Below are 12,780 nucleotides of genomic sequence, written 5' to 3' on the forward strand. Positions count from 1 at the left end.
TGCTTAAGAGCAGTATTTTGAGGAGTATTTACCTTTCCCCGCCCCCGCCCCCTTTCCAAGAAACAAGGAGGGGGTGAAGGTGCGGAGAACAGTATTTCTTGTGTTAAAAGCAACTTAGCTACAAAGATAAATTACAGCTATGTACACTGTGGGTAGCTATTTCATTCCACAAAATAAGAGTTTTTTAAAAAGCTATGTATGTATGTGCTGCATATACAGCAGATATACAGCCTATTAAGCGTCGCCACTAAAACGTAAAACATGTCAGCCTCTCTTAACCTTATTCGCTCCAATCTCTCCCGACGTGACTTCCTCGACCCCCTAAAGACGTACAGACCAGACACGGCGGCGGCAGCGGGCGAGGGGATTCCCTGCGCCCCCGGACCTCAGGGCCGCTCAGATTCCTGAAGAGGAAGCCAAGTGTCCTTCTGCCCTCCCCCGGTATCCCATCCAAGGCGATCAGTCCAGGACTGGCTCTCAGAAGCGCTCGGGCAAAGACTGGGAGGGAAACAAGACATCTGGCGGAAACCTGTGCGCCTGGGGCGGTGGAACTTGGGGAGGAGAGGGAGGGATCAGAGAGGAGATGGGGACTACCCTCTCCGCTCCCAAATTGGGGCAGCTTCCTGGGTTTCCGATTTTCTCATTTGCGTGGGTAAAAAACCCTGCCCCCACCCGGGCTTACGCAATTTTTTTAAGGGGAGAGGAGGGAAAATTTTGTGGGGGGTACGAAAAGGCGGAAAGAAACAGTCATTTCGTCACATGGGCTTGGTTTTCAGCCTTATAAAAAGGAAGGTTCTCTCTGTTGGCGACCAGTTGTCAAACGACTTGCAGTGAGCGTCAGGAGCACGCCCAGGAACTCCTCAGCAGCGCCTCCTTCAGCTCCACAGCCAGACGCGCTCAGACAGCAAAGCCTACGCACGCGCCGCGCCCTGCCCACCGCCGCGATGCTCGCCCGCGCCCTGCTGCTGTGCGCAGTCCTGGCGCTCGGCCACGCAGGTGAGTACCTGGCGCCACGCACTGGGGACTCCGGTTCCACGCACCCGGGCAGAGTTTCCGCTCTGACCTCCTGGGTCTATCCCAGTACTCTAACTTCTCTCCGAATAGAGAAGCTACCTGACTTGGGAAAGAACTTGGACCGCTAGAGTCCGAAAGAACTCGGCGGATATTCCAGCTTTCCCACAAGCCCTGATCTTTATGAGCCAGTTACTTAACCGATCGGAGACACTCTCACCTCCTAAATAGGGATAGATGATGCTAATTTGCAGGTTGTCATTGTAAGATAGGATCTGATCAATATATGTGAATTGTTTTTATTTGGAACCTCTTTTTATTGAGTGGAAGAAGTTGTTTTAAATACTCTAGTCAGTTCTTTCCTGCCCCCAGGAAAGCCCGGATTATGTTTTAGGATAAGCAAAAGTAAGCAAGCTGTTTTACTTTGAATTTTTCTCTAAATGTTGATTAGTGTACTAGATCCATTTTAATTTGGAAAGCGAAGTGCTACTTACTTGAACTTCTTAAAAATGCTATTTTTAATATCTAAAGAGTTAACTAAGAAAAGCTTAGTAACATGATGTACCAAGTTGAATATGCTGTTATCCTTATTTAGAATAGAAAATCGGTATTTCTACGTTTTATCCATTCTAAGTCAGGTTAAAAAATTGTATTTTCATGACTACCTATATATTTCTTGAATTTATTATTGTAAAGTTGATTCATAGTAAAACAATTAAATGTTTGAATTAAGATTAAGACACTAGAGAATTATTTATTTGCTGTTCTTTAATTGTAGCAAATCCTTGCTGTTCCTACCCATGTCAAAACCGAGGTGTATGTATGAGTGTGGGATTTGACCAATATAAGTGCGATTGTACCCGGACAGGATTCTATGGTGAAAACTGCTCAACACGTAAGTTTGTCCTTTGGTTGCCTCATTAGGAGTGGGACTGGATACAGTTATCATTGTATAGATTTGTGTCTTATAATGAGTCCCATTAATTTCTCCCTCCCTTTCTTCCTCTTCTTAAAGCGGAATTTCTGACAAGAATAAAATTATTTCTGAAACCCACTCCAAACACAGTGCACTACATACTTACCCACTTCAAGGGATTTTGGAACGTTGTGAATAACATTCCCTTCCTTCGAAATGCAATTATGAGTTACGTGTTGACATGTAAGTACAAGTGTCTTTCTAAGGTTTTAGTTTTCTTGAAGAAAAATATGCTTTATAATACTGTAAGCCTAATCTAAAAACATATTTCCTAGTTTATCAAAATGAGTTTTAAGATACCTTTTAAGTTTGCCTTCCATCTTAATGGCCAAAACTATTGACATTTAGTCCCATCTAGTTTATACAGTCTACTCACAACTCTGTATACGTCTTCCAACTTTTACTATTTGGTCAGTTTGTGGAGGTAGCACGGTCCAGCTGTTTATTGAATGCCCATGGGTCACAGAATTGTTCTGAACATGTAGCACCCATTAAAATAAATTTGGATTTAGATCAGCAAGAAAATAACTTTCCATGATTCTAAAGTAGATGCCATGTTCAGCCATTCCCTTCATAGGCCTCTTGGATAGGGAGCAGATGGCTACCTGAAAAATCAATATTGCCTGATTATAATGTGCAGAGTATATGTATTTTATTAAAGATACATTTCATATGGCCATTAGATTTTAAAGTGTAATTGTTTTAAAATAGATTATTTTTGATTTTTGGAGTTAAATTCAATATCTAGTGCCACTTTCCACATTTTACAATAAAAATAATGGTTGATTTACTTAGCAAATGAGAATAAATCCAACTTTTTTTCTTTGAAAATTTCAGCCAGATCACATTTGATTGACAGTCCACCAACTTACAATGTTGACTATGGCTACAAAAGCTGGGAAGCCTTCTCTAACCTCTCCTATTATACCAGAGCCCTTCCTCCTGTGCCTGATGACTGCCCGACTCCCTTGGGTGTGAAAGGTGACTAATAAGAATCCTTAGAGATGTATTAACTATAAGATGGGCTGCATTGCTGCCAAAAAATTTTGACCTTAGACTACCATTTATTTATTAACAAAAGCAGTTTTTACTTTTATCATGGATATCTATGGGTATTTTTTAAAGTATGAGTCTATGTAAACTATTCTGTAAAAGCAAATGAGCATCTTCGTATAATGTCTTAATATTTTCAAATTATTTCATTAGAAATTAAATAATTCTAATTAAAATAGATAAAATCATTCAGTAAGAAGTTGTTCCCCCATATCTTAGAACTATTGTTTATATTATGATCCTATTCACAATTGTAATTCTCTTATAAATGAAGAATTCCTGGTAGATTGACAGTCACTATCTGCTTTCTTGAATACATAGATGGATTCTTATCTTAGCTTTCTCATTTTTCAGGTAAGAAGCAGCTTCCTGATTCAAATGAGATTGTGGAAAAATTTCTTCTAAGAAGAAAGTTCATCCCTGATCCCCAGGGCACAAACATGATGTTTGCATTCTTTGCCCAGCACTTCACACATCAGTTTTTCAAGACAGATCATAAGCGAGGGCCAGCTTTCACCAAAGGACTGGGCCATGGGGTAAGATAGAGTTAATATCCTAGAGTTAGTAAAATTATACCAAATCATAGTCAAGGGCTAACATTAAAGGAGATAAACAGATAGATAGATCCAAATAACTTACCTACTTTTTTAAAAAAAAAGTCTTATCTATAAAATTCTTAAGGGAATTTTCCATTTACTTCTCTGGTCTAGTAAAATTATACACACACAGACATACACACACATATAGAAACATTCACACACATACATTATTATTAGGTATTATTATTTGTAATTTGACCCTTGTATTTTTTTGTTTAAAATGTTAGTACTGCAAAATGTTATGTCCTCAAAAATACATTGTACCCTGATTATGCTGCTTTCAATATTGTAAGGTGAGGTTTCTGCCTCATTATTCTCTTTTGGATTTCAATAGCATAGCTTCAAGTTATTCATAAGAATTTTTTATAAATAACACATTTTTATACTTTTTTAGAATTACCATATCATCATAGTGAAGTATGTAATATATATGATATAAGCTCCTTATAGTATGTTAAGTCCATTAAACACAAAGACATATCAATTTGTAGCTTTGGTGGATAAACAAATTAATTTAGCAATTTGTGGCTATGAAAAAATGTCTATTTTATTTAAAAATGTTAAAGAAAGCCAAATCATCAAATTATTCAATGATGAATTATATGATAGACACTTTAAGAAAAACTTCAACAGCAACAAATTAAATTTTTTCATCATTTTATAGGTGGACTTAAATCATATTTATGGTGAAACTCTAGATAGACAGCATAAACTGCGCCTGTTCAAGGATGGAAAAATGAAATATCAGGTATGCTTCCTTTGACTATTAAGACTCAGTTATTACTTACCGCTTACACCCATATTTTAAAATCCCTAAAAATGTGTTCCTTAACTTTTTAACTAATGTTTATTTATCACTGTTATTTTTCAGATAATTGATGGAGAGATGTATCCTCCCACAGTCAAAGATACTCAGGCAGAGATGATCTACCCTCCTCAAGTTCCTGAGCATCTGCGGTTTGCTGTGGGGCAGGAGGTCTTTGGTCTGGTGCCTGGTCTGATGATGTATGCCACAATCTGGCTGCGAGAACACAACAGAGTATGCGATGTGCTTAAACAGGAGCATCCGGAATGGGGTGATGAGCAGTTGTTCCAGACAAGCAGGCTCATACTGATAGGTAAACAAGAAAATGATTTATATAAAACCCTCTTCCCCGGGGAAAACTAATGTGTTACTTTTGTTATGTTTTGAGTAACTGACAAGATGTGGTCAAAGAAAACTCACACCCTCTATATTCATTAAATATGTAAGCATGACTGATCATATAGCTATCTTTTGATATTGACAAGGAAGAAAACAGAAATGAAGGAGTAGCAAATTTTAAAAATTGCATTCCAAGTGCTTGAAAGCTTGTGATCAGAAAAATAAATGTTTTTATTATTTATTTTATGCAAATAGGAGAGACTATTAAGATTGTGATTGAAGATTATGTACAACACTTGAGTGGCTATCACTTCAAACTGAAATTTGACCCAGAACTACTTTTCAACAAACAATTCCAGTACCAAAATCGTATTGCTGCTGAGTTTAACACCCTCTATCACTGGCATCCCCTTCTGCCTGACAACTTTCAAATTCATGACCAGAAATACAACTATCAACAGTTTATCTACAACAACTCTATATTACTGGAACATGGAATTACCCAGTTTGTTGAATCATTCACCAGGCAAATTGCTGGCAGGGTAAGCATTATTATTGAAAACCAAAACAAAGGACTAGTCAGTAACTTTAGAATTTCTGCCACAGAAATTATTTTTCTTAAACTTACTAAAAGAGTAGTTAGTTATATTGCTAGTAAAATTATTTTATTGATATAAGAAGCCTAACTTTGTTTGAAAAGTCTAAACTTTTAGTCTACAGTTGTCAAACAAATAGCAAATTGTACCCCTACCTTAAAAATAGATATTTTCAAAAAGTATCTATCATCTTACAGGAATAAATATTTTAGGCTTGAATACTAGTTTCATTTTTGAAATTTAAAAAGGCCAATTAGTTCTAGACTGGTGTCCCCTTGAATTTTAAGCAGAGCTCCTGTTGAAATGTATGTAAGCACCTTTCCAGCAAATAAAAATTGTCTCAGCTGGGAGTTTCAGTCTTACCTGGTTTATACCTAAGGCAAGCTGAATACAAACAGCAAATATGCCTAAAATTCTTGTTTTACAACTAATTTTACTTTCCACAGGTTGCTGGTGGTAGGAATGTTCCACCCGCAGTACAAAAAGTATCACAGGCTTCCATTGACCAGAGCAGGCAGATGAAATACCAGTCTTTTAATGAGTACCGCAAACGCTTTATGCTGAAGCCCTATGAATCATTTGAAGAACTTACAGGTAAGAAACAGTTTCTAAACTTCTTTGTTTTTTTTGTTTGTTTGTTTGTTTGTTTTTGGTTTTCCTTTCTTTTTTTTTTTTTTTCTTGAGATGGAGCCGTGCTCTGTCACCCAGGCTATAGTGCAGTGGTGCCATCTCGGCTCACTGTAACCTCCGCCTCCTGGGTTCAAGCAATTTTCTTGCCTCAGCCTCCCGAGTAGCTGGGACTATAGGCGCACGCTGCACACCTGAATGATTTTTTTGTATTTTTATTATAGACGGGGTTTCACTGTGTTAGGCTGGTCTCAAACTCCTGACCTAGTGATCCGCCTGCCTCGGCCTCCCAAAGTGCTGGGATTATAGGTGTGAGCCACCGTGCCTGGCCCCTAAACTTCTTAAAAGACTCAGGGGTCAAATGGAAACAGAGAAGTTGGCAGCAAATTGAGCAAAAGAATCAAACTGTGTTTTGTTTTGTGAAGTTTGACATTGGTTGTATCTCTGTCTTCATTGCCTTCACAGGAGAAAAGGAAATGTCTGCAGAGTTGGAAGCACTCTATGGTGACATCGATGCTGTGGAGCTGTATCCTGCCCTTCTGGTAGAAAAGCCTCGTCCAGATGCCATCTTTGGTGAGACCATGGTAGAAGTTGGAGCACCGTTCTCCTTGAAAGGACTTATGGGTAATGTTATATGTTCTCCTGCCTACTGGAAGCCAAGCACTTTTGGTGGAGAAGTGGGTTTTCAAATCATCAACACTGCCTCAATTCAGTCTCTCATCTGCAATAACGTGAAGGGCTGTCCCTTTACTTCATTCAGTGTTCCAGATCCAGAGCTCATCAAAACAGTCACCATCAATGCAAGTTCTTCTCGCTCCAGACTAGATGATATCAATCCCACAGTACTACTAAAGGAACGTTCGACTGAACTGTAGAAGTCTAATGATCATATTTATTTATTTATATGAACCATGTCTATTAATTTAATTATTTAATAATATTTATATTAAACTCCTTATATTACTTAACATCTTCTGTAACAGAAGTCAGTACTCCTGTTGCGGAGAAAGGAGTCATACTTGTGAAGACTTTTATGTCACTACTCTAAAGATTTTGCTGTTGTTGTTAAGTTTGGAAAACAGTTTTCATTCTCTTTTATAAACCAGAGAGAAATGAGTTTTGATGCCTTTTTACTTGAATTTCAACTTATATTATAAGAACAAAAGTAAAGATGTTTGAATACTTAAATGCTGTCACGAGATGGCAAAATGCTGAAAGTTTTTACACTGTCGATGTTTCCAATGCATCTTCCATGATGCATTAGAAGCAACTAATGTCTGAAATTTTAAAGTACCTTTCGACATTTTTCTGTCATCAAACTAACAAAAACAGGTACCAGTGCATTACTAAATGAACGTTTAAATTAGACATTACCAGTAATTTCATGTCTCCTTTTTTAAATCAGTAATGAAACAATAATTTGAAATTTCTAAATTCACAGGGTAGAATCACTTGTAAAGGCTTGTTTTATTTCTTAACGTTATTAAATTTGTACATATACCAAAAAGAAGCTGTCTTGGATTTAAATCTGTAAAATCAGTAGAAATTATACTAGAATTGCTTGTTAAAATATTGTATAAGTGATATTCCTTTTTCACCAAGAGTGTAAATCTTTTTAATGTGACTGTGACAACTTCCTTTTAAATCAAAATGCCAAATGTGTTAAGGTGGTGGAGCCACCGCAGCGTTATCTTAAAATAAGAATATTTGTTGAGATATTCCAGAATTTGTTTATATGGCTGGTTACATGTAAAATCTATAGCAGCCAAAGAGTCTACCTTTAAAATAAGCAATAACAAAGAAGAAAACCAAATTATAGTTCAACTTTAGGTTTAAACTTTTGAAGGAAACTTTTTCTTATCCTTGTGTACTGCAGGCCTGGTACTCAGATTTTGCTGTGAGGTTAATAAAGTACCACGTTGTGCTTGGATAATGATATGTTTCTCAGATTTTCTGTTGCACAGTTTCATTTAGAAGTCCATATCACATTGCAAAAGGTAGCAATGACCTCATAAAATACCTCTTCAAAATGCTTAAATTCATTTCACACATTATTTTTATTTTTCTCAGTCTTGAAGCCAGTTCAGTAGGTGCATTGGAATCAAGCCTGGCTACCTGCATGCTGTTCCTTTTCTTTTCTTCTTTTAGCCATTTTGCTAAGAGACACTGTCTTCTCATCACTTTATTTCTCCTATTTTGCTTCACTGGTTTTAAGATCAGAGTTCACTTTCTTTGGACTCTGCCTGTATTTTCTTACCTGAACTTTTGCAAGTTTTCAGGGAGACCTCAGATCAGGACTGTATTTTGCTCCTCTTAAGAAGATTAAAAGAAAAACAAAAGGACCCTTTTAAAAATAGTAAACACTTGTTTTAAGTGAAAAGCAGAGAATTTTATTTATAGCTAATTTTAGCTATCTGTAATCAAGATGCCTGCAAACAGGCTAGTGCCTCAGAGAGAACTGTACAGGGTTCGTGACTGGAAAAATGTTACATTCCTATTCTGATTAATGCCCTTTCTTATTTAAAAACAAAAACCAAACAATATCTAAGTAGTTTTTAGCAATAATAGTAATGATGATAATACTTCTTTTCCACATCTCATTGTTACTGACATTTAATGGTACTGTATATTACTTAATTTATTGAAGATTATTATTTATGTCTTATTAGGACACTAGTGTTATAAACTGTGTTTAAGCCTACAATCATTGATTTTTTTTCATTATGTCACAATCAGTATATTTTCTTTGGGGTTACCTCTCTGAATTATTATGTAAACAATCCAAAGAAATGATTGTATTGAGATTTGTGAATAAATTTTTAGAAATCTTATTGGTGTATTGAGATATTTAAGGTTGAATGTTTGTCCTTAGGATAGGCCTGTGTGCTAGCCCACAAAGAATATTGTCTCATTAGCCTGAAGGTGCCATAAGACTGACCTTTTAAAATGTTTTGAGGCATCTGTGGATGCTTCATTAATTTGTTCAGCCACAGTTTATTGAGAAAATATTCTGGGTCAAGCACTGTGGGTTTTGATATTTTTAAATCAAACACTGATTACAGATAATATTAGTATTTACATAAATGATTGAAAAAATTTGTCTTTTAGGAAGAGGGAGAAAATGAAATAAATATCATTAAAGATAAATAACTCAGGAGAATCTTCTTTACGATTTTATGTTTAGAAGGTTTAAGGTTAAGAAAGAAAGAGTCAATATGCTTGTATAAAACACTGTTCACTGATTTTTTTTAAACTTGATTTGTTATTAATATTGATCTGCTGACTAAACCTGGGAATTTGGGTTGTGTATGTGAATGTTTCAGTGCCTCAGACAAATGTGTATTTAACTTATGTAAAAGATAAGTCTGGAAACAAATGTCTGTTTATTTTTGTACTATTTAAAAATTGACAGATCTTTTCTGAAAATAAACTTTGATTGTTTCTATATATCTTTGTCATATGACACATGATTTCTCTGAAGCATTATTCTTAAACCATTATCTTGCGTTCTCCACCTATTCAAAACTAGGGCTGGCCCTTCATGAAATGGTTTTGTCCTCAGTTATATAGAGGCTTCCTAGAGTCACTATTTAAATCTCATAATCTCTTATTCACTACGACATTGTGTTGGAAAAAGTCTAGTTTGTGTATCTTTATAGAAGATGGCAAACAAGCTTATTTTCATTGCCTAATCTAGAAGAAGAAGAAAAAAATACACAATAAGACAAAGAACTAGACAAATATTATGAAGGAGGCACAAAATAAAGCAGTTCAAAGAGGAGTAAATTATACAAAGTTGGGCAAATCATTGATACAAAAGCTCATAGGCTTTTGTTGTACCTCTATCCTTGACATCTTGGTAATTTCAACAACTACATGGACCACATACTTAGCATCTTCCCTGGCCTCTCCTCTTTGGCCTTCTCCCTTCCAGGGATGCCTTCCTCCACCACACTTTCCCAAATCATACATATCTTGATATCATTATTATTAATTACAGTATCACTTCCAAAATCTTGATTCCAAGCATCTTCCAGCTCACCTATTTTAGTGCTTACACTCTAACATCTAACTCTCAGTCTCACTGAACCCACTCATCTACCAACCTCATCACTTCACTATTTATCACTTCTTTTATCTTTCCATTTACTTCTATATGCATCTAGCTCAGATTTTATCGTCCATCATTCTAATCACTCCTTTCCACTCTGTATACTCTCCCTCTACTGTGCTGAATTGGCACAACTTGATTAAATTCAGCCATTCCCCTAATCTGTTTTTTATTTGGCTTCCCAGTAGCATTCAACACAAATATCTATAGTCTCTTTACTGAACGTATCCCTGCCCCCACCCTGGCTTCATGGTTTGATACTCTCCTGGTCTTTCTCTACATTTCTCAGAGCACTACTACTCAGTCTTCTCTCTCTCTTTTTTTAAGCTCTTTCTCTTCTACTGTATCTATAAGTTGAAGTGTCTTGATATCTTCTCTGTCTGCATTCCTCCAGATTAATCACATTCAAGCTCATTATTTGAAATAATAAGCACTCACAAATTTATGTCTCTAAGACCAATGTCTAATTGTCAATTGACAACCTCTCCACTCAGTCATCAATTTAATTGCTTCTTTTACATTATTCCCTCCCAGCACCATATATCCCAAATAATAATTGTCCAATGTTAAAGACACCACCATACTCTTTTCTTCACTTGCATAGCCAATCTAACAGCAATCCTGTTGACTACAACCCACAAATAAATCCTAAATCTGTCACCTTTTTTCCAACTTCACTACTACCAACCTAGCAGTGTAATAGTCTATTAATTGGTGTTCTCTTGTCTATTCTTTCCTCAGCCCAAACCATTCTCCTTATGGTAGTGGCAGTAAATATATATATATCATATATATATATGATATATATATTATACTTTAAGTTCTGGGATACATGTGCAGAACGTACAGGTTTGTTACATAGGTATACATGTGCCATGGTAGTTTGCTGCACCCATCAACTGGTCATCTACATTAGGTATTTCTTCTAATGCTATCCCTTCCCTAGTCCCCCACCCTCTGACAAACCCCAGTGTATGATGTCCCCCTCCCTGTGTCCATGTGGTCTCAGTGTTCAACTCCTACTTATGAGTGAGAACATTCGGTGTTTGGTTTTCTTTTCCTGTGTTAGTTTGCTGAGAATGATGGTTTCCAGCTTCAACCATGTCCCCACAAAGTACATTAATTCATCCTTTTTGATGGCTGCATAGTATTCCATGGTGTATATGTTCCACATTTTCTTTATTCAGTCTATCATTGATGGGCATTTGGGTTGGTTCCAAGTCTTTGCTATTGTGAACAGTGCCACAATGAACATATGTGTGCATGCGTCTTTATAATAGAACGATGTATAATCATTTGGGAATACACCCAGTAAAGAGATTGCTGGGTCAAATGGTATCTCTGGTTCAAGATCTTTGAGGAATCTCCACACTGTTTTCTACAATGATTGAACTACTTTACAATCCCAACAGTGTAAAAGCGTTCCTATTTCTCCACATCCTCTCCAGCATCAGTTGTTTTCTGACTTTTTAATGATCGCCATTCTAACTGGCATGAGATGGTATCTCATTGTGGTTTTGATTTGCATTTCTCTAATGACCAGTGATGAGCTTTTTTTCATGTTTGTTGGCTGCATAAATATCTTCTTTTGAGAAGTGTCTGTTCATATCCTTCTTCCACTTTTTGATGGGGTTGTTTGTTTGTTTCTTGCAAAAGTGTTTAAGTTCTTTGTAGATTCTAGATATTAGCCCTTTGTCAGATGCATAGATTACAAAAATTTTCTCCCATTCTGTAGGTTGCCTTTTCACTCTGATGATAGTTTCTTTTGCTGTGCAGAAGCTCTTTAGTTTAATTAGATCTCATTTGTCAATTTTGGCTTTTGTTGCCATTACTTTTGGTGTTTTAGTCTTGAAGTCTTTGCCCAATGTCTATGTCCTGAATGGTATTGCCTAGGTTTTCTCCTAGGATTTTTATGGTTTTAGGTCTTACATTTAAGTCTTTAATTCTTCAATGCAGAAAAGGCCTTCAATAAACACCCCTTCATGCTAAAAACTCTCAATAAATTAGGTATTGATGGAACATATCTCAAAATAATAAGAGTTATTTATGACAAACACATAGCCAATATCATACCGAATGGGCAAAAGGTGGAAGCGTTCCCTTTGAAAACTGACACATGACAAGGATGCCCTCTCTCACCACTCCTATTCAACATAGTATTGGAAGTTATGGCCAGGGCAATTAGGCAAGAGAAAGAAGTAAAACATATTCACATAGGAAGAGAAGAAGTCAAATTGTCTCTCTTTGCAGATGATGATTGTATATTTAGAAAACCCCATCATTTGAGCCCAAAATCTCCTTAAGCTGATAAGCAACTTCAACAAAGTCTCAGGATACAAAATCAATGTGCAAAAGTCACAATCATTCCTATACACCAATAATAGTCAGAGAGCCAAATCATGAGTGAACTCCCATTCACAATTGCTACAAAGAGAATAAAATACCAAGGAATCCAACTTACAAGGGATGTGAAGGACCTCTCAAGGAGAACTACAAACCACTGCTCAAAGAAATAAGAAAAGACACAAACAAATGGAAAAACATTCCATGCTCATGGACAAGAAGAATCAGTATCTTGAAAATGGCCATACTGCCCAAAGTAATTTATAGATTCACTGATATCCATTGACTTTCCATTAAGCTACCATTGACTTTCTTCACAG

At 36.5% G+C, this 12,780-nt stretch overlaps 1 protein-coding gene across 1 annotated transcript; it reads left to right on the top strand.

Annotated features, from left to right (window-relative positions):
* Positions 1–540: 540 nt before the first annotated feature.
* On the top strand, positions 541–9,453 carry PTGS2 (prostaglandin-endoperoxide synthase 2). Its single transcript, XM_007989146.3, has 10 exons — positions 541–996; positions 1,790–1,906; positions 2,027–2,170; positions 2,825–2,968; positions 3,395–3,576; positions 4,304–4,387; positions 4,511–4,757; positions 5,039–5,325; positions 5,826–5,973; positions 6,472–9,453. Exons 1-10 carry the CDS (start codon positions 945–947, stop codon positions 6,879–6,881), a joined length of 1,815 nt encoding a protein of 604 aa, XP_007987337.2. The 5' UTR covers positions 541–944; the 3' UTR covers positions 6,882–9,453.
* Positions 9,454–12,780: the final 3,327 nt, after the last annotated feature.

The sequence above is a fragment of the Chlorocebus sabaeus genome, chromosome 25, assembly GCF_047675955.1.
Source record: "Chlorocebus sabaeus isolate Y175 chromosome 25, mChlSab1.0.hap1, whole genome shotgun sequence".
Lineage (NCBI taxonomy): Eukaryota > Metazoa > Chordata > Mammalia > Primates > Cercopithecidae > Chlorocebus > Chlorocebus sabaeus.

What these genes read in the sequence shown, in the direction of transcription:
- PTGS2 (XM_007989146.3), top strand. Translation starts at nt 945, where the DNA reads ATGCTCGCCCGCGCCCTGCTGCTGTGCGCAGTCCTGGCGCTCGGCCAC. An exon ending in GACTCCCTTGGGTGTGAAAG is followed by an intron (nt 2,969 to 3,394) that starts GTGACTAATAAG and finishes CTCATTTTTCAG; the next exon opens with GTAAGAAGCAGCTTCCTGAT. An exon ending in CCAAAGGACTGGGCCATGGG is followed by an intron (nt 3,577 to 4,303) that starts GTAAGATAGAGT and finishes ATCATTTTATAG; the next exon opens with GTGGACTTAAATCATATTTA.